Source organism: Trichoderma aggressivum (assembly GCF_033847375.1).
Source record: "Trichoderma aggressivum f. europaeum strain CBS 100526 chromosome Unknown scaffold_024, whole genome shotgun sequence".
In the NCBI taxonomy this organism is placed as follows: domain Eukaryota; kingdom Fungi; phylum Ascomycota; class Sordariomycetes; order Hypocreales; family Hypocreaceae; genus Trichoderma; species Trichoderma aggressivum.
The window spans coordinates 290122-316091 of record NW_026946390.1 but is presented as its reverse complement, the minus strand read 5'-3'; the positions used below and the strand labels follow the sequence as shown (position 1 = coordinate 316091).

The window sequence follows — 25970 nt, the reverse complement described above, 5'->3', positions numbered from 1 at the left end:
GTATGAGATTGTCTTTATTTAGGTAATTTCTTGATGCTGAGCTCTGGATTGATGCATACGTGTACAGCAGATATAATACAGCATGTCCATGATTAGATAGTACCCAGGTACCTACCTCACTTGCACATCCCGGCATTGGATGGACCTGGTGCCCCTGATAATCGGCGTGGCGGGGGAGGCTGAAAGAGATGACAGCCGGTGAATTCATTGGTTCATCTTGATTACTTTAGTAGTCTAGATCTCAACCGATTCTGTAGGCGGATGCTAGCTCTGACCGGGCATGCTTGGGTTGGAGTTGACGATGAGAGATGGAGGGCGCCTCACGTCACCAACGGATTCCCCTACGATACAGCAGCCACCGAGTTACTTTCGTCATTCATTGAGATTAATCACACTCATTATGATGAATTGACTCTTTGATACTTTATTAACGTTAAAAAAGAAAAACAACACGCCGCCATCATCACTTTACAAACGGTACAAGGTCAGCTTCACTCAAACGCCTCACTGCTTACATAATGCCGCTCCGAGCTCCGGCGGCTCATAGGTGTACGGGATCCCGTATATTTAATCTATACGGGATCCTATATAAATTATATAAGTAACGCAGCTTACGTTAACTACCTAGCCTAGGGCATAATTAGCTATAATACTTAAATAGCTTAATTTAAGCTTTACGCTGCGTTATAAATAACTTTAATTTATATACCTTTTATTATTTTTAATACCTTATAATCTTTATTATCTTTTTCCCCCTTAATAAATATTTAATATTAAATATTATATTTAGTTTAGTAGTTATAAAAGTAATAGCCTTTAATTACTAAATTAGGTATATATATAACTACTACTATATATAAAATATTTAATAAATAATAAAGGTTTTAATATTATACCCCTGTAAAATATTTACCTCTCTTTATTTTAATAACTTAGTTCTATTAACTAGGTAACTAAGTTAATTAATCTAGCCTATAGTATTAAGTAGTTAAAGTAAAATCTCCTTTTTTAGCTAAACTTATATATAACTACTATAAAATAATAAAGTATTTTTATATATAATAATATCCTTAGTTTTACTAATTAATAAATTTACTTTACTTATTATAAATATTTACTTATTATTTAAATAAGAGGCTCTTAAGGTTAGTTATTTAATTTATATAAAATATATTTTTTAAACTTTTTAAGCTACTATTATAATTTTAATAATCTTAATAAACTAATTTAAGCCTTATACTTAAAGGTTATATATACTATTATAATACTTAAATAGCTTAATTTAAGCTTTAAGCTTTAAGCTTAAAGGTTATATATACTATTATAATACTTAAATTACTTAATACTTAAATTACTTAACGCTTATATTACTTAATACTTAAATTACTTAAATTAAGCTTTAAGCTTTAAGCTTAAAGGTTATATATACTATTATAATACTTAAATAACTTAATTTAAGCTTTACCCTTAAAGAGAATATATAATTATATTATATTATAATACTTAAATTACTTAATTTAAGCTTTGCCCTTAAAAAGAATATATAACTACGCTATTATTATAATACTTAAATTACTTAATTTAAGCTTTACCCTTAAAGAGGATATATAATTATACTATATTATAATACTTAAATTACTTAATTTAAGCTTTACCCTTAAAAAGAATATATAACTATACTATTATTATAATACTTAAATTACTTAATTTAAGCTTTACCCTTAGAAAGGATATATAACTACGCTATATTATAATACTTAAATTACTTAAATTAAGCTTTAAGTTTTAAACTTTAGAAAGGATATATAACTATTATAGCGCTTAAATTACTTAATTTAAGCTTTAAGCTACTTAGATTAAGCTATTTATATATTACGCTAACTTAGAAAAAGGCTTATAAAATATAAAAAACTATTATTAATTATATATATATATATTCTATAAGGCGTTAATAATAAAAAAGAAAATATAGTTTTATTACTATTACTTTAGTTATTTTATTATATTTTTATATATTAGTTATATTATTTATTATTTATTTTTTTAAATTATAAAACTCTAGCTTACTTTATATATTTAAATCCCTTATTTTTACTTTATATTTAAATCCCTTATTATTTTTAATTATCCTAATTTAAAAAAATTTTAATTTAGAAAAATCTAAATTAAATATATTTAAATCCCTTAATTAAGAAAATAAAAAAATAAAAAAATTAAAGTCTTATAAAGTTATATTATAATAATTATTTATTAATATATATTTTTATTATTATATAACCTTAGGGGATTTATTTATAAGTAATTAAAAACTATATTATTATACTTAGCCCTACTGGGATAATAATTATATTTATAATCTTAGCTATTATATTACTATCTTAAACTATACTACTACCTTTAACTTTATTAAATTAATAACTATATTAAAAAATAAGTAAATTATAATATATTAATTAGTAGTATTTAAATATAGACTACTTACTACCCCTGGCCTTACTAAATTAATAAATATATTATTTAAATAACTAATACTCTATATTTATCCCTTAACCCCCTAATTATATATATCCTTATTATATAATTTATTATAATTTAAAGTAATTATCTATTATATTAAATATTTTACTAAAAAAATTATAATATAGCTTTAATCCTTTTTTTAAAACTAACTTTTAGATTTTAGTAAGTATTTTTAGGTTATATTACTACTTCTGCTTTTACTTTTACTACTTATATATATATAACTATTATTTTATATTATCTCTTAAAACCCTTTTTTATATTATTTTTCTTATTTTTTTCTTTTTTTTAAAAAAATTTATAAAGGCTAGGCTATATTTCTATAACTAAGTAAAATATATTACTAAGATAATATCAGGGGCTATTATTTCCTTTACTATACTTATTAAATAATTATTAAGTATTAAGCTTTAAGGAAATACTTTTCTTTTTTCTTAATACTTCTCCTCTTTACTTTTACTATTAGTCTTAGAGAAAATCTAATATTTAAATATTAATAATAAAATATATAAATTTAATTAGTTATTTTTACTATAGCTTAATTTAATCTACTTTACTTTTTAATTTTTAAAATTAGCTTTATATTTTTTTAATTTTTTATATTTTTTTAAAAGCTTAAGTATTACTAAGAAAACTTTATATTATAGAGTTAAACTAAGGTAATTTACTTATATTTTAGTTTTCTTATTTATAATAATAGCTAGGTTATTTTTAAATTTATACTTAAATATATTAAAGAATTTAGTTAAAATAGTATAATAATAATTATAAAATAATTATAAAATAAAAAATATATTAATAAGAATATATATATATAAGTAAAAAATATTAATAAACTTTTAGTAAGTAATATATAAGGTAGTAATAAATAAGGGGGTTAAATATAAAATAGTTTAAATAGGTAATATATATATAAGTATATATACTTTATTTTATTTACTTATTTATCTTTAGTTAATAAAAATAGTAATTAGAATATAAAGTAAAAAAAAGAAATTATAAAGTATTTTTTTAATATTTTTAAAGTTAAATTTATACTTAATATTTTAATACTATTATTATAACTAATTTTCCTAATAACTATCTCCCTTTAAGGCAGTAATATAATTTTCTTAATAACTGCCTCCCTTTAGAGTAGTAATATAGCTTACGTAAGGAGCTATTTAAGTTTATTAATACTTAGGTAGTAAATTAAGGTTATATATTTATAATAGGCAGAATTATAAAAAAATAAAGTAGTAAGTTTACTATTATATATAAATATAATTAATTCCAGCAGCCTTTAAGTATTATAAAAGGAGAAAAATATATTTAAAAAATAATTATATATAAAACTAGCTATTTATTCTTAATTACTATAAAAGAGTCTTTAAATAATATAATTTAAAATATATAATATTATTAAAATATTTAATTTTTAATATATAATTATTAATAAAGTTTATATTTATTTACTTATCTAGTCCTTTATAAACTTAAAGTAAACTAATATTTATATATTAAAAAGTTAGTAAATATTAATATAGCTTTAAAGGAAATTTAAACTTATTTATATTAAAATAGTAATAATTTTATAATATAGTAAAATATTTATAATAAAATTATATATAGTAAATAAAAGATATATAAAAGGCAGAGTTTAATTTACGCCTTAGTTAATTAATTAAGAAGTAAGGGATTTTAAAGTTAAATATAATATAATAATAATAACTATATAATTATAATTCTTTTTATATATTTAAACTTTTTAAAATATCTTTAAACCTATCTTAATTTATTATTATTAAATTATATTTATAAAATTAATAAATATTATATACTTTTTCTTAATATAGTTAGTATTAATATTTACTAATAATCCTTTTATATTATATTTATATTTCTTAATAAAAAGGCAGAAGAAAATTATTTTTAGGTATTATATAAGCTTTAATCTATTTATAAAGACTATAATATAAAATACCTATTTATAATATTAACTAATTACTATATTACCTATATAAATACTATAAAAATAGTATTTTTATTAATATAGCTATTATTTTATATTTAGTATATTAATAATATAATCTTATAGCACTATTAACTAATTTTTATAATATAAGAGTATTTAATTACTTTTATATTAGAGATAATAGTAATAATAAAAATAAATCTTAAGAAATAAAATTTATTTTATTAGTCTTAATATTCTATTATTAGCTTTTTAACTAAGGAAGAATATAATATATAATTTATAAAATTTAAATAATAATATATTTTATATTATATAAATAAAATTATATATATTTAAAACTAGCTTATATTATATAAAAAAAAAATTATTAAAGCCTAAGTTAACTAATATATATACTTTAGTAATATAATTATATCTTATACTAAAGGTATTTATTCCTTTCTTAAGTTTTATCTTAAGAAATCTATACTAGATTTATTTAAAGTATAGTAAGTTATAAAATAAGTATTACTTAACTAGCTATTAAAGCTATAAGTAAATTAAGCCTAGTAGTAAATTAAAATACTAATTAATTTCTTTTATTAAATTTACTTAGGTATATAAAGCTAGGTTTTACATAAGGTATTATATAAAGTTAAAGAATAGTAAAATTTATAAAAAAAAAATTCTTTACTTACCTATACTAAGTTATTTATATAATCTTTTAGTTTACCTTATATTTATTAACTATAGATTTTATAAGCGTAAAACTAAGTTCTTTAATTATTATACTTTTATATATATTAGTATCTTTAGCGCTATAGGTAGTTAGTTTACTTAGTTAAGCCTAATATAGTAAAAAACTTAAGGCTATATATAGTTTAAAAGTTTACTATTCTTTAGTTAAGCACTTAATAAAAACTAAGTAGATTTAAATTAGTTAAGAAGCAGAAGAAAGTAATATTTTAATATATAAATTACTATTAAACTAAGTATACTAAAGTATTAAAATACTACTTACTAAAATATAAAAAGCTTTTAAATTTAATAAATATAATATAAGTATAGCTAATAATAGTAATAGTATTTAATAACTTAATTAAGTTAGTAGTAGTAATAGTGTTTAATAACCTATATATAATTAAATTAATAAAGCTAATAAAAATAGTAAATTAAATATAAAAGCTATAGCTATTATATTTTACTCCTAAAGCTATTTATTAGTAATATATAACTAAAAAATAAGTTTAATATAATAAATAATCTATTAGTAAAAGAATAAATAAGGAATATTATAAGGCTATAAAGTTATTATTTTAATATTAAAAAGTTAATTATAAGTAGTATTTAAATTATAAGGAAATAAGTAAATATTATATAATTATATATTTATAAAAAGCTTAGAGTTAAAAGAAGAAAATAATATATATAAACTAATTTAAAAAAGAAAATATATAAATAGAAATACTTATAGTAAAATAATTAATAGATAATTTAATAAAAAGCTAATAGTAAGGTATAGTATATATTTAAGAGTAAATTAAGGAAAATTATTACTAATAAGTAAATTAATATATAAATAAATTAGTATAAAAAGTAACTCTTAAATAGCAGTATATTAAATAATTTTATATATATATATTACTATACCCTTTATTTAATAAAGCTATTATAAATATTTTTTTAAGTATTAAAAGTATAAAACATAGTGTTAAGCAGTAATAAAAGGGTTAGAGTATTATAATTAGCTAATAGTATATTAAAGTAATACTCTTTTTATTATAATATATTACTTTATTATAATATATTACTTTATTAAAATAAAAATAAGTCTAAGATAAAAAAAGGGTATTACTAATAATCATAGTAATTTAATAATAATAAAAATAGTAATTTACCTTAACCTTAACTTTTATAAAAAAAGCTTTACTATACCCTTATAAAAGCTTAAATATACCTTTTTAAGCTATTTTTTTATTTTTTAAATATTATTATTATTATTATTATTATTATTATTATTATTATTATACCTTAGACCTAAGCTTAAAAAGTAAGTATTTATAAATAGCTTTATTTAACTAAATTAAATAATTAAGAAAAGCTAATTAAGCTTTTAGTATATCTAAAAAAAAGCCTCCTAGGCTGCTTATACTTATATTTTTACTATTACTACTACTATAACTACTACTACTACTACTATTACTAATATTAATATTAATATCTCTTTTCTTATACCTTAATATATTACTCTTACACTATTAACTAGCTTTATACTTTTTAATACTATTATAAATATAATATTTAATACTTAGTTTACTAACCCCCTAGGCTATATACCTCCTCTAGCTATTTAAAATCCCCCTTATAAAAACTATATTAAAGGTATTATCTTTAGAAAAAGTAGTTTTAATTATTATATTAATAATAATAAGCACTTTTATTATTATACTAGCTATAAAATTATAAATTATTAATATATACTTTTATAAATATATATATTATTCTTAAAAACTTATTAAGTATTACTTTTATTAACTAAAAGCTTATTAAGTATTACTTTTATTAATTAACTACTTTAGGCGCCTTTTCCTCCTCCCCCTTACCCTTAAGTTAATATAAGTTATTAATAATAATAATACTTTTATAAGTTATCTTAGGGCTTTTTATTAATTATAAGCTTAATTACTAACTTTTAAGTAATTAACCCTTAAGTACTAGTGTGTTTTATACTTTTAAATTAAATTACTAAATAATAAAAATCTAATATATAAAGAAAAGTAATAGAAAGCTTTTAAAATAACTAAGGCAGAATTTTAGCTTTAAGCTATAAAAGCTTAAAAAAAAGTTAAAAACTTTATTCTTTAATAAGTTTTTTATTAATTATTTATATATACTATAAGCAGCTAGTCTACTATTAATTTAATTAATTAAGTAGTTTTAAGTTTTAATACTTTTTATTACTTTTTTTCTATAACTATAATACTTACTATTTTAAAATTAATTACACTTTAAGCTATAAAGCATAAAGCTTAAATTAAGCTATTTAAGCGTTATAATAATATATATAATCTTTAAGTATAAAGTATAAAGCTTAAATTAAGCTATTTAAGTATTATAGCTAATTACGCCCTAGGCTAGGTGGTTAACGTAAGCTGCGTTGCTTATGTAATTTATACGGGATCCCGCACAGATTAAACATACGGGATCCCGTACACCTATGAGCCGCCCCGAGCTCCCCATGTGACGGAACCTCCCTGCAACTTTGCCCATGCCAAAACTCCATGGCCTCACCATCCAATTCTCTCCGCATCGCAGCAATCTGGCGCCAATGAGCCCAGCAACCCTGTCATGAACCAGCAGCCTCTGAAATGACTGAGCATTTGCGCTGCGTGAACCCCCGACAGCTGACGAGACTGGGCTTTCCGCCATGTATTGGCCCATCGGAACTCCGCGCGTCCATGCCACCAGCAGCAGCAGAGCTTCGGATGCCAACATCTTCGTTTCCTACGATGGCCTGCAGAGCCACTCGGGATCGTCTCTAGCATCGCCCCAGCCCGAGCCCTTTGCGCGGCCCGTCACGGCGCCCCAGCAGGACGAGTCCGACGATGCGCTGCCGCCTCCAACCCCCATGACGCCGAAAACGCCGGCTGTCAAACCGGTTGAGCGCTACGAGTTCTTCCCGGACGGCGCTTCTACCAAGAGCCAGGCCGCCGATGATGGAAAAGTGCCCGTCAAGGACCCGGTGCTTGCGTTGCGCATTGCCCGCACCGGCCAGATGTTTGCCGTCATCACGGCAACGTCCATCACGCTCTGGCAGACCAAGGCATGTCCGATGCCATCCGAATCACTTGGCCGGCTTCATTGGCTAACCTCCCGCAGCCCGCAGTTGTCCTCGCCTTAGTTGTTCGATCCGAAGCGTCCTTGGAGTCCTACGGCACCAACGTTGACCTGCTGCTGCGCCCCGATTCCGCCATTCTCGTGGTGCATACTTCCAAAGGATACCTCATCACTTACTCCATAGCGACCGACGGCGAGTCGAGAGTCTATAAACCACATTTTGCAAACTACCACAACGTACAGAGGAGGAAACAGAGCTTAATTGGCCCGCAATCCCACTTGCGACCCGACCAGATCCTTTGGGGCCCGGGCGAGGGAGGCGGGGTTCGCGATGTCAGCGTACGCTTCCGCATGGTTATCAAGGTGGACGCCGGCATAGAGAGTGCTCTCGCCCTTGACGATGAGCTGGTTGTTGCGACAAGAAAACCTGCGGCGGTGCAATGCATTCGCTGGACACCCGACAGCAGCGGAAACCAAACAAGGACGGAGATTTTGAGCCGCATGGGCTGGGTAGAGAAGAGGGCGTCCATCGTGGAAATGACCCATGACCGGCCGATGAATTTGACCACTTGGATCACGAGTGATGGGCGAGCATATGCCGTTCAGCGCCAGCAACGCAAAACCACAGCCGAAGAGGACCCCGACAGCCTCGAGGCAAAACGACTCTTCAAGGGGCACTGCTTCCACACTCCCGAAGATTCGAGAGGGCAGGCCGTACGCGCAGTCATCAATGCTCGATTTTCGCTCATCGCTGTTGGCTGCTCGGATGGCGCAATCCATGTATACTCGGTCAGGGATTACGAGGGCAACATTGTGTATTCCCATGCCCATCGCATGCCCTTCTCAACGTCAACGGCCGGTTCCTTTACGACCTTGGCGTACTCGCCCGACGGATACTGCCTCTTTGCGGGCTTCGAAAAAGGATGGTCTACGTGGAGCATGTTTGGCAAGCTTGGAAGCAACAGTTTTGGAGCGGAGCCTAGCATATCTACTCTGAATGGCGAGCACTGGCTTTTAGGGGTCAAGGGCGCAGTCTGGGCCAGTGGCGGTTCCGAGGTTTTCCTGATAGGGCGACGGCATGAAGCCGTGTGGTCGCTTGAGATGGCAAAGAACGCCATCACTGGGTGTTACAACGAGGCCAATGTCTTTCGCACAGTCCTACAGACGCCGACTAGTGTCATGATATACCGAGGCTATGACCTCCCTGACTTGACCAGCATCTCGGCCGAGCCCTTTTTGTGGCATACCTCGAGAATCCCATCATCATACCTCCTTAACCAGTGGCCCATCCGTCAGACCGTCATTTCTCCAGATGGACGCTATGTTGCGGTCGCCGGTCGCCGGGGATTGGCCCACTACAGCGTCAACAGCGGGCGATGGAAGACATTTACCGACGAGGCGATGGAAAACGCCTTCGCGGTCCGGGGAGGCATGTGTTGGTACCAGCATATACTGGTCGCCGCAATAGAAGATAACCGGACGTTTGAGCTGCGGCTGTACTCACGCGAGGCGGCGCTGGACAACTCCCATATCCTGCACGCCGAGCGATTGCCTGCTCCCGTGGTTCTAATCACAGCATCTGGCGAAGATTCCCTCCTTGTCTATACCTACGAGAATCTCTTGTACCACTACATATTTGTCCCGACGACCGGGTCCGTTCGTCTCGTCCAGGTAGGCCAGATTGCATTTCACGGGATTGTACGATCCCCTGCTAGGGTCCGGGGACTTAGCTGGATCTTGCCAGACAACCAGCTCAGCGACGGAGATCCTTCCCAGGACGTGGCTGTTGCGTCTGTGCTCTTCCTCGTCGACGGCAAGCTAGTGTTGCTGAGCCCGTCACTCAATGAAGAGGGCGCACTCAAGTACGACATGCGAATTATTGCACAAAACGTAGAGTACCACGTGAGCATGCGAGACCAGCCGCCTCTAAACGTCAGCCACTCCCTGGAAGATACTCAGCAGCGGTTCGGACCATCAGCTCTCCGCGATTCACTGTGGCTTTTTGACGGCATGGAGATTAAAGCATGGGCCGATATCAACGAGCTTTTGATAGCAGCGAGTGGAGATGGCGGCGGGAGAGAGTTGCCCGCGCCGGTGTCCGTGGACGTTGACTTTTACCCATTGTCTATCCTGCTGGAAAAGGGCATTGTCCTTGGTGTAGAGTCAGACTTGGTGCAGCGACGCGATGTGAACTTTTCCTTTTTTCACTTCGCAATCAGGGTAAGTCAACAGTATTCTAGTTATTATAACAGCGGCATTACTAATGCCTCCTCTTTCTGCAGACACACCTCGTTCTACCGGATGTGCTACGGTTCTATCTTGGCAACAACATGACGGTCGAAGCGGCAAACTTGTCTCAGCAATACGAAGGCCTGGAGTATTTCTCTCATGGTTTGGAGGTGCTACTTCACCGTGTGCTAGATGAAGAAGCAGACACGTCGCCGAAGCCGGAAGATGCCGTCTTGCCGCGTGTCTTGTCCCTACTGTCATCTTCTAAAGAGTACCTTGACATCGTGTTACAGTGCACAAGAAAAACGGAAGTCCGGCAGTGGAAGACGCTCTTTGCCTATCTCCCCCCAGCGCAAGAGCTATTTGAAGAATCACTGCAAAGAGGATCGCTCAAGACGGCGGGCGGGTATCTCATCATCCTGCATACGCTGGATGAGCTGGACGCTTCCCTAGAGCAGTCTGTCCGGGTCTTGACCAGGGCAATAAGAGAAGGCGATTGGGAACTGTGCAAAGAACTCGCAAGGTTCCTAGCCGCCATGGATGAAACCGGAGAGATTCTCAAAGAAGCCATGAAGATGGCCAATGTGACGCAGGTGTCCAACCAAGATGGTATCTCAAGCAGACTCGAGCTTCCGGTAACGGGACTGGGATTTATTACCAATGGACGCAACAAGAACGGCAGCGACGACGAAACGGGGTCTGATACACGGTCCCCCAGCGATGCCAGCAGCATGGGCTCGACTATTAGTCCTTTGGACGGATGAATGATGAGACGAAAGCGCACAGAGGGACGCTGATGGGTGTATGCATGAGATGGATATTGATCATTACGATGATGGGATTATTTTTATTTTCTTGTTCGCTTTTTACTTTCTTAGATGGCTGTCGTCTTTATGGGCTTGAATTGGCGAAACGGATGAGACGCGGGCTTGTTTTGGGTAAAAGAAGGTAAAAAAGAGCAACAGCCTGACGAGATGTATAAAGGATATACATTCTAGTGTATATATTGCCACCTTTCTTGACAAACAAAGTATTGAGTACCTATCATGGGACCTAGGTATGTAGATGAGAGCTGGGATGCTCCTTGTCCCCTGTCCCTTGCGTGAGCTTCATGTTGTGCTATGGCGGCTACACGGGCCTTAATCAGGATAGGGAAAGGCCGTATCCGCAAGTGCTTGAATTTGGTTTATGAATCTAACCAAAGAATCAGGTGATTTTTAATTTCTTTTCTGTATATATTTCAATATGTAAATACAATTAACCGCTGACTCAACTGTCTTCTCCTTAACCGTAGCTCAGTTAATCCAGCGTTATCGTACCTACCCAGCCATACAGATTCGCCAGAGCCTCTCTTTGTTAGTGCTGGCCACTAGCAACCGCCCAGTCACGTTATCGCCCCAAAGAAACAATCCCGCTCCCCCACCATCAACCGCCAACCGCCATCCGCTCCCAAAAGTCGAGATACACTCACGGCCTTCCCTTGCCCTTCGCCTCCCAGCGCGACTCTGCCTCGGGAAATCTCGAATCCTCTCGCCCTCGTCTCACGGGCATAATTGTGGTTCCGACTCTGCGATTATCGCCTCGCCCCCCGACCGGCTTTTTTCTCCGCCCTCTTTTGACGCTTGCTGCCTGGTTGCTTGCAGCCTCGTCCAGCTTCCGCAGCTTCAATCTCTGCTGCTTCTTTTTCTTCGTCATCTCTGCTTTTTCGTGCTTCTACGATGGATGACTACGTGAGCGAGTCCGATAGTGACTACACCAGCTATTGGCGGGACTGGGTGAGTTGCCTTTGCGTCTCTGCGGCTTGTCTATCCGCCCTCCATCTATCCCTTGCCTTGCCTCCCCTCCCATTCGTAGCCCAATGCAACGCTGTATGGGCAGCAACAAAGTCCTGCTGGTGCATGTTCAAACCCACAGAGAGGAAGACGCGATGCCATTGTGATACCAAACCAAGAAAACGGGATGAAAAAGGCACTTCAGACCAAAGCTAACGCGCCGCCCTCCGCAGTTCATCTCATCTAGAGGCAACGAATACTTTTGCGAGATCGACGAGGACTACCTGACGGATCGCTTCAACCTGACTGGCCTCAACACCGAGGTCCAGTACTACCAGTATGCGCTCGATCTGGTGACGGATGTCTTTGACCTCGACTGCGACGATGATATGCGCGAGACCATTGAGAGCTCGGCCAGGCACCTCTACGGCCTGGTGCACGCGCGATACATTGTCACAACGCGCGGCCTGACGAAAATGGTATTGTCTCCCCCGTCCTTGGCTTCATCTCCCCAGTCTACAAGTCCGGTTTTTGTTAACTGACGGTTCTCGAAACAGCTCGACAAGTATAAGAAGGCCGAGTTTGGAAAATGCCCTCGCGTCAACTGCCACTCCCACCCCCTCCTCCCCATGGGCCTCTCCGACATCCCCAACCTCAAACCAGTCAAGCTCTACTGCGCCCGCTGCGAGGATCTCTACAACCCGAAGTCGTCTCGCCACGCCTCCATCGACGGTGCCTACTTCGGCACCTCCTTCCACAACATCATCTTCCAGGTCTACCCAGCGCTCATCCCCTCCAAGAGCATCGAGCGATACATCCCCCGCGTCTACGGCTTCAAAGTACACGCCGCCGCGGCCCTCGTCCGGTGGCAGGACCTGAAGAGAGATGACATGCGGAGGAGACTGCGCAAACTGGAGATTGAGTCTGGCTTCAGAGAGGAGCAGATGGAAGAGGAAGAGGAGGAAGAAGACGATGATGTCGAATTCGAGGGAGTCGATGGAAACAACAGCAACATGAGGCTGATTGAGGGACCTATGTGAGCGAGATGGGACGGAAAAGAAGGGAAAATACAAATTCACACACTTGAAAAAAAAAAGGGAATAAGGGAAATATTTTTTTCTTGGGGGGAAATGAGGAAAGGACTGAAAATTTTATGCACAAGAGAGCCACGATGATTATGCTTTTACGCGGTTTACCCAGAGTCAAGCTCTCCTTGTTATTCCCATTCTTCACCTCTTCAGCTTTACGCCATCCCATCTTTCTCCTCTTTCAATCCCCCTCTACATAGGTCCCCCTTTTTCTTTGTTTTTTTGTTGTACGGACAGGCGTTTGGCGGCGGCGGCGGCGGCGGCGGAGGGGAACAAACCAAGCTCTGGCTTTTTGAATCTCTATGTACGCATTGAACTTTTTGCCCATTAAACTAATGTGTATTCTGTCTTTTAATGCTGTGATGAACCTGATGCCTGGCCTGATTCTTGCCCCAGTCTAGTATGATGTCCTGTAAGGTGAATATGATGTTGTAAGGATTGATGTAGTTGTTCTAGCAGAAGAATTATATCATTTGGATCTCATCTTCAACCATGCCACTTAATTTCGTGAATGCATCTTCAAGTGTCTCAACACAATCACGAATGTCGAGGTGTTACAGCCAAGTAGACGAAATTTACATGTTTAATATTAGAGCACAGCTATTCCTGACATATATATACCTGACCCTTCGAAAAGGGAGAAGATAACAAAAAAAGACCATTTTCTCCTTCGAGGGACTCTCCCTTGTTTTCCTACTGCAATCTCCTCGCTAGGAGATGGGTATCATTTAAAAACTCTCGAATCAATTCCCGTGCTGTGCCCCTTGGCTCGTCCCCTCGTTCAAATTGTGTAATTCGACATCCTGGTAGGGGTCATTCCTCGAAACCGGAGACCTGTAGCTCGTCGTTGCGGGCCCTGAAAGAGAAGCACCTCGCGCTTCGACATCCGTGGACACTCCGTAATTGGCAGAAACGGCCATTCCACGCTCAACATCCTTTTCACCAACATAGCCCAGTCGACCAACACCAGCCCAGAAAGCCCTATCTGGACTGCGAGGACCCCACGCCCAACCAGCTCCGACAGTAATGGGTAGATGATAATATCTGAAGCTGAAGAGAGCAGTAAAGACACCAATGCAAAAGCCAAACAAAATATCAAAACCGTGGTGTCGGAAATCAAACCAGCGGGAAGCTGCTATGAAAATGGCGAGGCAAAATGGTGCCACAGTGATGACTAGGAGATAGATAGGGGGAGCTGCTGCCTGACGACGCAGAGACTGGATGCTGGAGTTGTATGCGATGTTCGTGTTTGCGCCTTTGCCCGTCATGGGAGCGGATGCCTCGTCGTCGTACTGCTCGACTGCAGATCCCAAGCGAGAAGGGAATGCGGCATGCACGTCGTGGCTGGATGAAGAGGTCCCCGTTGCCACAAATGGCATGGTGACGGCAAATTTACTAGCAAGGAAGAGTGAGAGATAGAGGAGGCCACCCGCAGAGGCGGCAGAGTGGCCACTGGGATAGCTTCGGAAGCCGTCATTGAGCTTGGCCTTGTCAGTCTGCTGGCAGATGTCTGCCGAATAGAGCTGGCCAATGCTGTTGCCCAACTTGGATTCTCCTTGGAAGCCGCCAATCAGGAACTTGGATGCGTTCTCCAGGTCTGGCAGGCATCGTGCGAGGAGATCAGGCCGAGGCTTGCCACACATGTTCTTGATACCGCTGATGAAGAAGAAGCCACAGGCAACAGACATCAGGAGTCCCAGCAGGCCAATGTGAAGCTCCCATAGCTTACGTTTCCATATCAGTGAAGCAGGGGTGTTCTTGGGCACTGTGGCTCCAGGGACAAAGATGATGGAGACAATGACGATGATGACGGCAGGGACGCCGCAGCTCAAGACAAAGAGCAGCCAGTCCGGGACGGTCTCATGTTCTGTAAAAGGGAAACTAAGGTGCTGCTGTTAGCTGACTGTGCGAAGACAACATCCGGTTGGCCTCTTCTCAACAGAGACGTGACATGAAACTCACGAGATGTCTGGATTGACCAGGGAAAAGGGCCGCTTGTTGGGCGTAATGACACCGAGGACGTAGCCGATGCCAGCAACAACAATGAGAATGATCCAGTCGAAGATGTATGACGAGATGAGTCTAATCGAGGGTCTTCCCATCTTGGCCTCAGACCCGGCGCGGGACATTCTGCGATATGGTGACATCTGCTTCTAGCAGGAGAGGGAAGTTGAGAAGGGGGCCAGGGGCCTATAAGAGAGCGGCGAGGCTAACGGCGGGTATAATAAAGGATTGACCACCTAGCAACAGGTTAAGGAGGTAGGAATGAATTAAAGTTAAGAGGCCCAGGCCGGGGTTTGGTGTGGTGTGGCCAGGCTCAGATCTCTCTCCGCTTCAGTGGATGTGGCGCCGCTATAAGGGCATCGATTTGCTCGGTTCTCGGTTTTATCGAGGCGAGCTGGATTCCACAGTGGTGTCGATCCAAGGGGACGCGTGGCAACCGCTGCACAGCCCGCGAATGGCCACTGGAGGCGGCTAACAGGTGGTAAGTAATCGGATCTGCTGTTTCTTGTCTGCAGTCTCACACATGTCGCAGGGGGTGGGTTTTGAATGGGGATGAAGCTTGTTGCGATGAATCAAGTCATGCTAGCTGCATGCCTGACCGAAATAAGGAGAGGCGAAACGGAGCAGTGGGAGAAAGAAAAGAAAAAGAGGATGTGAAGAATTGTCTGTCACCTTAAGTACAGCATTGTTGATTCCAACTCGAGGAGAGCAGAAGGGGGGGGGAGAGGATTAGCAGTAGTTAGGGCTTTGGTGTCTGTGCAGTGGAGGAGACAAAGTGGCCGTGCTCAAAGAATCGGAACATGATGCTTACCTCTCGGGCAAAACGTACTATATTAGGACCAAGTGCTAAGATACGCAGTAGACCCTACCAGACGATACCCGGGAAATACGCAGCAGGTGACGGTTGTGTAAGAAGAATCTGGAGGTGAGCCGGTACTCCGGAGTCACCTGCGATGCTGGCATGGGCCAAGTTTAGCAGCATGGAGCAGCAATAAGCCGGCAGTGCAAAAAGTCAGGTACGAGAGAGTACCTACACACGCCCGTACCTTCTGGACATGGAGCAGAATGTGTTCGATCTGGATGAGGAAGTGGGTCGTGTGCTCTTGGCTGGCTGGCGCCTTCCCAGCGGTGCCCCAGCAGCCATTGGAAGGAGCATTGGAAACTCTTGGCAAGCGCTGCCCCCTGTCCCTTCTCTTTCTGACGTAGCTCGCGCCGGCTCTTGGCTTCTTGGCACTTCTCCCGCTGGGCTCGACTTGTCCATCCATCCTGCCGTGATTTACCGTTGCAAAGAGGTTAAATCAACGTTAAATTGACAAGCATCCCTCATAGGCCAAGTATGTTCAGGTTTCAATTCATGACTACTATATCAATTCAGTTCCATTGGTTACCGGTAGGTATTTCTCTACCAGTACCGCTCCTTTTAGTACTTACTAACCGACCAGGACCTAGAAGTACAAACCACTTCTACAGCTCTACCCTGTTCACCCTTGCCTTTGTAGAAAAGACCAATGACGGCGTACTCCGTCCACGTATAGCTAGCATTATGGCTGAGAATTGGCCAATTGCACCCGGCGCCAATCAGTGGCCAGGCATTTAGTACGGAGTAACAAGTACCAAAGCTCAGTTGCCCGTTACCTCATCATACAATGCAATCTCTCTTGGATGCAAGGCGCCAAGGGTTACACGAGATGTGCCTCTCCTTAAGCGGAGATACTCGTATATACGAACAAAACGGGCTAGCTCACCTTTGGGCTGCCGAAAAAACAAGACATCCATATGGCAAATAGGAGAGACGGTTCGCAGCATGTTGCCTATTTGCTTTGTGTAGATTATGCTCTTCATGGGCTAGTAGTGGATTAGTTGGATCTTTTTCAGCAGGTGAAGCGCTTTGTTGATGTTCCCTGAATGTAACGGCGCTACCCCTTTGTGTTTCTGATCCGCCCCTCCTTTGCTAACTCAGTGGTTATTGCTTTGGGCAAAATATCCTTACATCTTTTTTTTTTAAATTATTTCCTTTTCGATGTAAGTGAGGCATGAGATGAAAGACCTTTTTTTTAGACTGTGACCAATGTTCAAAGAGCCAAAAGTGGGCGCTGGGTGCATAGGATCGACCTTGTCATCCGCTTCTCATAGAGGCAAGTGTAAGTCACATGAGTTGTAGATAGAGTCGACACTAACACAGAATGAAAATCCTTCAAACTCCTTCATCCTCCTCTGTTCTCTTTATACTAAGAATGAATCGCTACGAACTCATCTTATATGCAATGAGCCCGGGATCATGCAGTCCAAGGGACCTCATGATCCCCTTAGTACGAGGCTCTGTTGGGTACCATCGTGTCGTACCAGCATGAGAACGTATAGTACCTAGGTACCTATCTACCAAAGTAATCCAATTGTTATTGGTTGGCAGCTGTGATGGTATCACCAAGCGGCTGGATTTGATATTCTCCTTTATGCCCAACGCTGCCCAACGATGTTATTTCAGAGACACACACCTTGTGTAATGAGTTTTCTCGTAATCGGCGCGCTTTTCGGACCACTCTTTGCAATTGAACCAAGCCGTATATACCAAAACCAAAACCTGCCATTGAGACGGAAAACCAGCGCCGTCGAGTCTGCCGACTTTGGCTGCGTCAAGATCTATTGTCGCAGGAATAGGAAGAAGCGAACTTTTTAAATCAAGATCGATTGAATACCCAATCTTTTCGATCCAATTATTCTACGAATCGGCCGAATAATAGACGAGATATAGGTCATACAATGAGACTGCTTGATACCGTCACACTGGAGATTAAGGAATTTGGATTTGGCGAAATTCCAAACTATGCCATTCTGTCGCATAGATGGTATAACTACGAACTCAATCTACAAGATGTGCAGAACCGGATATGGGAGAAGGAGGACTTTACGAATGAGAACAAGATAAAGGCTTTCGAAAAGATAAATCGATGCTGTGTCAGAGCAAAATCTGACGCATTTCAATATGTTTGGATCGACTCGTGCTGCATTGACAAGACAAGTAGCGCAGAGCTATCCGAGGCAATCAACTCCATGTACCTTTGGTATTATAAGGCTGGAAGATGCTATGCATATCTCTCTGACGTGCAATCAATGTATACCTTTAAAAAGAGCGAATGGTTTACGAGGGGTTGGACCTTGCAAGAGCTGCTCGCACCTGCTGAGGTTTACTTTCTCGACAAGGATTGGAACGACCTGGGGACGAAGAAAAGTTTACAAGAAGCGGTATCTGCTCAAACGCGCATCCCCGTCAACATCTTATCCGGTGCTGATCTTGAAACAGCTACTGTTGCGCAAAGGATGTCCTGGGCTTCTTGGAGGAAAACTACGAGGGTTGAAGATCGTGCCTATTGTTTGATGGGCATATTTGGCATTAATATGCCGTTACTCTATGGAGAAGGTGAACGAGCTTTTATTAGGCTTCAAGAGGAAATCATGAAGATTTCGACCGACCACAGTATACTCGCCTGGAAATCCTCAGATACCCGCGGTGGACTTCTGGCCACATCTCCAGATGCATTTAGCAATTCTGACGGCGTCATTCATTACAGTCCTTTTGGTGACTCCAGCGCGCCTCTCACTGTGAGCAGCAGAGGAATACATCTAGAAGCCCGATTTATTGGTCTGGCTCGTGGAGGGCTAGGGATGGTAATTCTTCAATGTGCAGAGAGGGATAGAGCAACCAAGCCTATCGCCATCTTTGTGAAAGATACAGCTCTGACAATGGAACTATTTGAACGAGCTCGGAGTGAAGAGTTTGAAAGCGTTGACCTCTACAAGTTCCGAAGATGGCAATATCCGATGAGAAAGATATGTATACGAAGGGGGCGCATGACGCCTACGGGTCAAGCCGAAGGTTCCGGAAAACAGAGCATCATCGACGACGGCAATTACGGCAGAAAATGGCTATCATCAGTGATGAATGCCCAGATTACTAGCGAATTATTCCGCGTGGCGCAAGCTGGAGACCGAGATGCTGTATGGCTGTGGCTCACCCGAAGCGATTTTACGGCAGACTTGGCAGATGATCAAGGACGGACGGTGCTATGGCACGCGGTGATGGGCCGTCACGAAGCGCTTGTTAAGATGCTACTCGCTCGAAGCGACGTCAATGCGGATTTTCAGAACAATTCGAATCAGACGCCGCTTTCATGGGCCGCCCAGCATGGGCACGAGGCCATTGTCAAGCTGTTACTCGAGAAGGCGGTCGATATCGAGGCAAGATATGATTCCCACACGCCGCTTTTGTGGGCTGCTACAAACAACCATGAGATTATTGTTAAGATGCTGCTTGAGAACGGGGCTGAAATCGAGGTAGAAGATAAAGACGGACAGACGCCGCTTTCCAAGGCTGCGGAGAAAGGGCATGAGGCCATCGTTAAGCTGCTGCTTGAAAATGGCGCTGACATGGAGCCAAGAGATTATTGTGGGCAGACGCCCCTTTTACTAACTGCTAGAAGAGGGTGTGAGGCTGCTGTTAAGCTATTACTTGAAAATAGTGCTGATATTGAGGCAAGAGACGCAGTTAGGTCAACGCCGCTTATAAGAGCAGCTGAGAACGGACATGGGGCTGTTGTTAAGCTGCTGCTTGAGAATGGTGCTAATATCTGGGCAAGAGATGGAGATATGTCAACGGCGCTTTTACAAGCAACTATAAAAGGACATGAAGCTGTTGTTCAGCTGCTGCTTGAGAATGGTGCTGATATTGAGCTGAAAGGCGCTTACGGGGACACGCTACGTTCGTGGGCTAAGATAAACAATATACAGAGCATCCTCAAGACGCTGGGTAGATAGGAGATACTCACGGTATGAGATGATGAATCCGAGCCGTTACAGTCGTACATCTTTGTATATCTTTGCATGGGACAGCCATGCATTTTGGCGTCTTCGAATGCATTTCTTACAGCCCACTGATATTCACATTCAAACATGTATTGCTCGTGGCAGTTTTTGAACGTGTGTTCGTAAAATATTTGGCCTCACTAGGCATATCAATAATAGCACATAATATACAATCGCGCAGAGCTACAGCACAGTGCTTGCTGCCGGCGCATATACATAGCTTCATGTCATCTTCCCCCTCATCACGGCATCTAATGGACTGCTTCAAAATCACTCCTTGGACGACCTCTTGTCTCTCCGCTTGCCATGGTTGCGTGGCCGGGGCGTCACAACCCACTTGTTGATGTTGTGCGTACGGCGAGTCTTGTAACCGCTCTTGGTCTATAGTGATATTTCTATTAGTTTTCCCCCATGTATTGTATAGTTGAGAATGAATCTTGAAACTTACCGGTCGGCCCCAAGGCGTCACAGGATGACGATTACCCTTTGATTTTCCTCGACCACCACCGTGAGGGTGATCAACTATGGACAACTGTTAGTTGCTTGCACAAATAGAAAGATGTGGGCAAATTACCTTTGTTCATGGCCACACCACGGACGGTAGGTCGAATACCCAACCACCGGCTTCGACCAGCCTTGCCGAGTTGGCGATAATGGTGGTGGACATTGCTGGCAACTCCAATGGTGGCGCACGCATCTTTGCTCACACGGCGGACTTCGCCGCTCTGAAGCCGGATCTCGACGTATTTTCCAGTCATGATCTTTGTACCGTCATCCTTTGTCTCTTCGTTCTTGTTCACCACTGTGGCAGAAGTACCCGCACTCCGACAGAAGACGGCCCCTCGCTTTGCAGCAGAGCCAACACAGAAGACCGTCGTACCAACTGGAATCATGTGCATTGGCAAGCAGTTTCCTTTGAAGGCTGTCTTGGCCGCAAGAATACCGGGGTCGATAACACCACCCATGCTGTCGAGGAGATCCTGTGGGATACCGGCGCGGTAACTGTGGACGATGTCACCAGCTCTCAGTCCATCGGAAGCAATAATGTACGATTTTTGTCCAGTGGCTTGCTCTGTGACCAGAGCGATATGAGCGCTACGTCCAGGGTCATATTCGATCCGCTCGACCAGATGCGGTCCAGGGCGCCATCGTATAAAATCGACTGTGCGTATTCTCCTCTTGGCACCACCTCCTCGGTGCCTGACGGTGATTCTACCATACACGTTTCGCCCACCCTTGCCCTGGCCCTTTTTCGGAATTGTCAGAGGGAGGAATGGCCGTCCCTTCCAGAGGTGGTCGTTTATAGGTCGCCGCAAGTGTCGAACACCGGGAGTCCTGGGCTTGTAGGTGCGCAACATGACGGATTGGTTCGAGGGCCTATTGGTGCTGGCTGACGTCTCACTGGCACGGCCGGCACTGCTGCTGGTCTTGGACTTGGTGGCATAAGCCCTCAAGGAGAGATTGTTGAAGGCAGCGAGGAGGCTGCGGCTGCGAAGAGCCGGGGCAATGGACATCCTTGGCTGCAGCATGTTGGTCCTGTAGTTGGCCAGGAAGAGAAGAAAGTATAGGTTTGGTATCGAGGGATATGGTGATTTCCTATTCTGATCGTTTATGACATTCGTGGTGGGGGGGACCTTGTCAGTGCTCGAAGTTCTCACAGCCCAGCAATTGGCCCAGAGCAGCCTCTTAAAACGAAAGCTGGAGTGCGCTGGGAGCTGGACAAGACGATGCCCAACGGCTCACAAAGTCTGCAAGCGCCGTGCCGGTCGTCGTCGAGCAGTTTGGCCTCGCTGTCGCAATCGAACGACTTCTGGCGGCTGTCTTTTCGGATGTCCCACGTTGAAATTTCAACGGAGCTCTGAAAAACGTTGTGCCGAATCGCTTGCATTGGACCCCGGCGCAAGAGCTCAACTATGCAATTACCTAATCAGAGCACAGACCAGCCTGGCGCAGGGCATTGACTTTTCAAGTTTTAGGGCCGCGCGACCAGCCACAGCGAGGCTCAGTTCCACACGGGCATCTGCCACAGACTGCCAGGCATCCAGCCACTGCAAAAAAAGCTCGCGCGATCGCGTCCAGCCAATCAGACCCCCGTTGCCCTGCCGTTGCTACTGTTGACATTGGCCTATTCCGGCCTCTACCCCCCGGCCCCGCGAGATTCCGCCAAACGGCGCGTTGTGAGTCGTCGCTTTGGCCTCCACTCGTCGCCCGCCCGCTTCTGGCTGGTATCCGTACTCGTGCAATTCTGGAAGCTGTCTCTTAGTCTTGTTTTTTTTCTTTCTCTACGGAGTGCAGTATCGTATCGTATCCCACCGTATCGTATCGACACACATCCTCTCTCTCCCTCTCCCCTCCCTGTATCGCCATCCTAGTCCACTCGTTGAGCCTCGACCCGGCGTCAATCGGCCTGACCAGACCAGACCAGACCAGACCAGCATCTCTTCACCGGCCGGGTAGCAAAAAGCCTTTCTTCACCGCTGTCCCGAAGCGATAGTGATATCAACAGCTGGCCCTCACCTCAACGCATGACTACTCATACAAGTACAGCACTCGCATAGTGTTCTCTCCTCCCTTTGTTCCTTACCTAGCCCTGGCTAGCTTCATACACAAAAGGGTGCATTGTCATAGGCTCTTTTTCTTTTTTTTCTCTTTTTTCTGCCTTAGCCCACACATCATTCTTCTCCCCTGCCTGGCAACGCTGCCTTGGATCAAAATCGCGAGCCGCGCCAACTGTGTCGAGGTACGTACCCCATCCGCGCCGGCCCACTCCGCGCTCCCTGTGCGTTTCTCCTCAAAACACACCTCGCCCTCACCACTATCCTCTTTCATAAACACTTTGCATCATCTCCAATCGTGCTTGTTGATACCCTTCCGGCCGCCTGTCCTTTACTGTTACCCATAGTCACTCTACTTGGCATCGAGCCCGTTCAACTCAAATACCCTTAGCCCAGTCATTGACTCTATTTCTCGCAGCATTCCTGCCTCACTAGGCGTGTCGGTTCTTTAATTTAACCTCGCCATCTCGAGGTCAGTAACATTCCGACCCCCTTGTCTTCAGATGAATGTCTCAGGAGATCTTCTGGCAACTCCCTTGAGTTGAATCAAATTATCTTCATCGTCTGCACGCTTTCGATTTTTATTCTTCTCGACGCGTTCTGTTCGGCTGACATGTTGGGGCAAACAATGTTAGGCTTCGAAGCTATTAACACCACCACTAGTTCTTCATCACAGTTCATATTTTCGAATATGCCTCCCGTGAGTATTTCTTGCCATCGACATTGAGCTCACCTTGCAGCGAAAGAGTGCTGACGCGATGCCCAGGGACGACCCCGTACCCGCGTTATCTCTAACGAGAATGACGAGAACAGCACCACCACGCGTATGACCAGGGCCAAGGCGGCGGCTCTTAGCGTGGACGATTCAGCACCTCCCTCCAAAGTTGGCCTTCAAACGAAGAAGGCAGCTGTTAGCACCACCACTGCCACCGGACTTAGGAAACGCGCTGCACTTGGCGATGTCAGCAATGTCAGCAAAACCGATGCCGCTGAGGGAAAGAAGGCTGCGGCCAAGGGTCTGGTGTCCAAGGCTGCTCAGCCTACGGGCATTCAAAAGAGCACTCGCCCTGCCGCTGGTCGGACAGCATTGAGCAGCAAGGAAGTGAAGAAGCCAGAGATCAAGAAGTCGGGAGCTGGTACAATTCCACCCAAGAGAAAGGTCCCGGCGGCTGCACCCAAGGAGGAGGTGGTACGCGAGGCTGTGGAGCCCGCTCGCAAGAAGGCACATCTGGATGCTGAGAAGCGTGCTCGCTCTGAAGTCGTTGATTCTGAGAATAAGGCTCCTCAGGCTGCTTCCTCCAAAGTTGCCCCCGTCAAGGCCGCTCCAGTCAAAGCCGCCCCAGTCAAAGCCGCCCCAGTCAAAGCCGCTTCACAACCAGATCCCGAGGAGTTGGCAAAAGCCGAGCTGATTGCTAACATCAAGAGTCTCGACGAGGAGGACTTGGACGACCCTCTGATGGTTGCCGAATATGCGAATGATATTTTCGACTACTTGAGAGACCTCGAGGTTCAATCAGTTCCCAACTCTGATTACATGTCTCACCAGGACGACCTCGAGTGGAAGACGCGAGGAATTCTCATTGATTGGCTTATTGAGGTTCACACTCGGTTCCATCTGCTTCCCGAAACTCTGTTCCTGGCCGTCAACATCATCGATCGATTCCTCTCCGAAAAGGTTGTCCAACTCGACCGCCTCCAGCTTGTCGGTATCACTGCCATGTTTATTGCCTCCAAATACGAAGAGGTCCTGTCTCCTCACGTGGAGAACTTCAAGAAGATTGCCGATGACGGTTTCAGCGAGGCTGAGATTTTGAGTGCGGAGCGTTTCATTCTTAGCACCCTTAACTATGATCTCAGCTATCCCAACCCTATGAACTTCCTTCGCCGAGTCTCCAAAGCGGACAACTATGATATCCAGTCACGTACCATTGGCAAGTATCTTACGGAGATTAGCTTGCTGGACCACCGATTCATGGCATACCGCCCCAGTCATGTTGCTGCTGCTTCCATGTATCTGGCGCGACTCATGCTTGATCGTGGCGAGTGGGTACGTACAAACAATCGGGTCTACTTTATCAATGGCACTAGCTAACATGTTCCATGATAGGATGCAACTATTGCCTATTATGCAGGTTACACAGAGGAGGAGGTCGAGCCTGTTGTCAACCTCATGGTTGACTATCTAGCGCGACCTCCCATTCACGAAGCATTCTTCAAGAAGTATGCTAGCAAGAAGTTCCTCAAAGGTATTTTGATATCCATTCATCCATGACAGCGTGTCTATCTCGTTGCTAACACCCACTGCAGCTTCTATTCTTTCTCGCCAATGGGCCAAGAAGAACGCGTCGTTATTCGGCATCGAGGATCTTCACCTGTCTTTGGACCAAATTTCATGATTATGACGACGCTGGCTGTCACTCGCATTGTTCCCCCCCCAACTTTGGCGTCTTGAATTACTGCGAGTTCCGTTCAGAGTTGGGATACGAACACTATTCGTTGGACTCTCTCACGACCTAATTGCTCAACGAAAGTGAACACGACCACGCCATAATATGTCGCTTTATTTGCATACTGCGTTTGGGCCTGTTGGGCCCTGCATCGTTATGAGCGGCTATGAAGCATTTGGTCTGGGAGCCGTATTATTTCGGCTACATTGCATCACCATTCTCATTGTTTGATATCTAGCAGGTTATGTCTGCAATTGTCTGGTTTTTCAATATTTCAGCATGGAAATCCCGTTTTGCGCTTCTTTATTTGTTTTTTTGATACAGGCAGGCGCCTTGGAGTCTTGGGCGATGGAAAGGAAAGGTAACGGTTTGCCAGTCTTGGAGTCGGCTTGTTGTGGTGGCCCCGGTAACGAGTGACCAAACATTGGGAGAACGAGCTGGGCGCGTCATCGGATGCTCTTTGAAGCTTCGCTTCGATCCAGTTGGAGGAGCCCTGACGAGCTGTGACCATGGAGAGGAAGGAATCAGGAAGCTCGCCCCTCAGCCGGCAAAGGCTGAGATAGAAAAAGTGTACACATATCACGATTGGTTTATGGAAGGGGCTTTCAAATCGGAATGACAATTGAATTGTATGAGTCTTAGAGAGAGTTTTTCTGTCGGCGTTTTGTTTTATGCATGTTCATTCTCGTGTTTTGTCTTGTTTGATGTGTTTGTCGCGATCT

At 41.7% G+C, this 25970-nt stretch overlaps 6 protein-coding genes across 6 annotated transcripts; 4 read left to right on the top strand and 2 right to left on the bottom strand.

Moving 5' to 3' along the window:
- Positions 1–7883: 7883 nt before the first annotated feature.
- Triagg1_6255 (uncharacterized protein) lies at positions 7884–11286 on the top strand (the record flags this gene model as incomplete). The annotated part of the gene is made up of 3 exons (XM_062900859.1): positions 7884–8283; positions 8343–10513; positions 10576–11286. 3 exons carry the CDS (start codon positions 7884–7886, stop codon positions 11284–11286), a joined length of 3282 nt encoding a protein of 1093 aa, XP_062754801.1.
- Positions 11287–12240: 954 nt separating this feature from the next.
- Triagg1_6254 (uncharacterized protein) lies at positions 12241–13334 on the top strand (the record flags this gene model as incomplete). Its single annotated transcript, XM_062900858.1, has 3 exons — positions 12241–12297; positions 12528–12773; positions 12852–13334. 3 exons carry the CDS (start codon positions 12241–12243, stop codon positions 13332–13334), a joined length of 786 nt encoding a protein of 261 aa, XP_062754800.1.
- Positions 13335–14125: 791 nt separating this feature from the next.
- Positions 14126–15511, bottom strand: Triagg1_6253 (uncharacterized protein; the record flags this gene model as incomplete). The annotated part of the gene is made up of 2 exons (XM_062900857.1): positions 14126–15263; positions 15345–15511. The coding sequence occupies 2 exons, from the start codon at positions 15509–15511 to the stop codon at positions 14126–14128; spliced, it is 1305 nt and encodes a 434-aa protein (XP_062754799.1).
- Positions 15512–18146: 2635 nt separating this feature from the next.
- Positions 18147–20198, top strand: Triagg1_6252 (uncharacterized protein; the record flags this gene model as incomplete). The annotated part of the gene is made up of 1 exon (XM_062900856.1): positions 18147–20198. One exon carries the CDS (start codon positions 18147–18149, stop codon positions 20196–20198), a length of 2052 nt encoding a protein of 683 aa, XP_062754798.1.
- Positions 20199–20516: 318 nt separating this feature from the next.
- Triagg1_6251 (uncharacterized protein) lies at positions 20517–21775 on the bottom strand (the record flags this gene model as incomplete). The annotated part of the gene is made up of 3 exons (XM_062900855.1): positions 20517–20627; positions 20695–20768; positions 20821–21775. 3 exons carry the CDS (start codon positions 21773–21775, stop codon positions 20517–20519), a joined length of 1140 nt encoding a protein of 379 aa, XP_062754797.1.
- Positions 21776–23492: 1717 nt separating this feature from the next.
- On the top strand, positions 23493–25197 carry Triagg1_6250 (uncharacterized protein; the record flags this gene model as incomplete). Its single annotated transcript, XM_062900854.1, has 4 exons — positions 23493–23501; positions 23568–24848; positions 24909–25047; positions 25109–25197. The coding sequence occupies 4 exons, from the start codon at positions 23493–23495 to the stop codon at positions 25195–25197; spliced, it is 1518 nt and encodes a 505-aa protein (XP_062754796.1).
- Between the last annotated feature and the right edge of the window lie 773 nt (positions 25198–25970).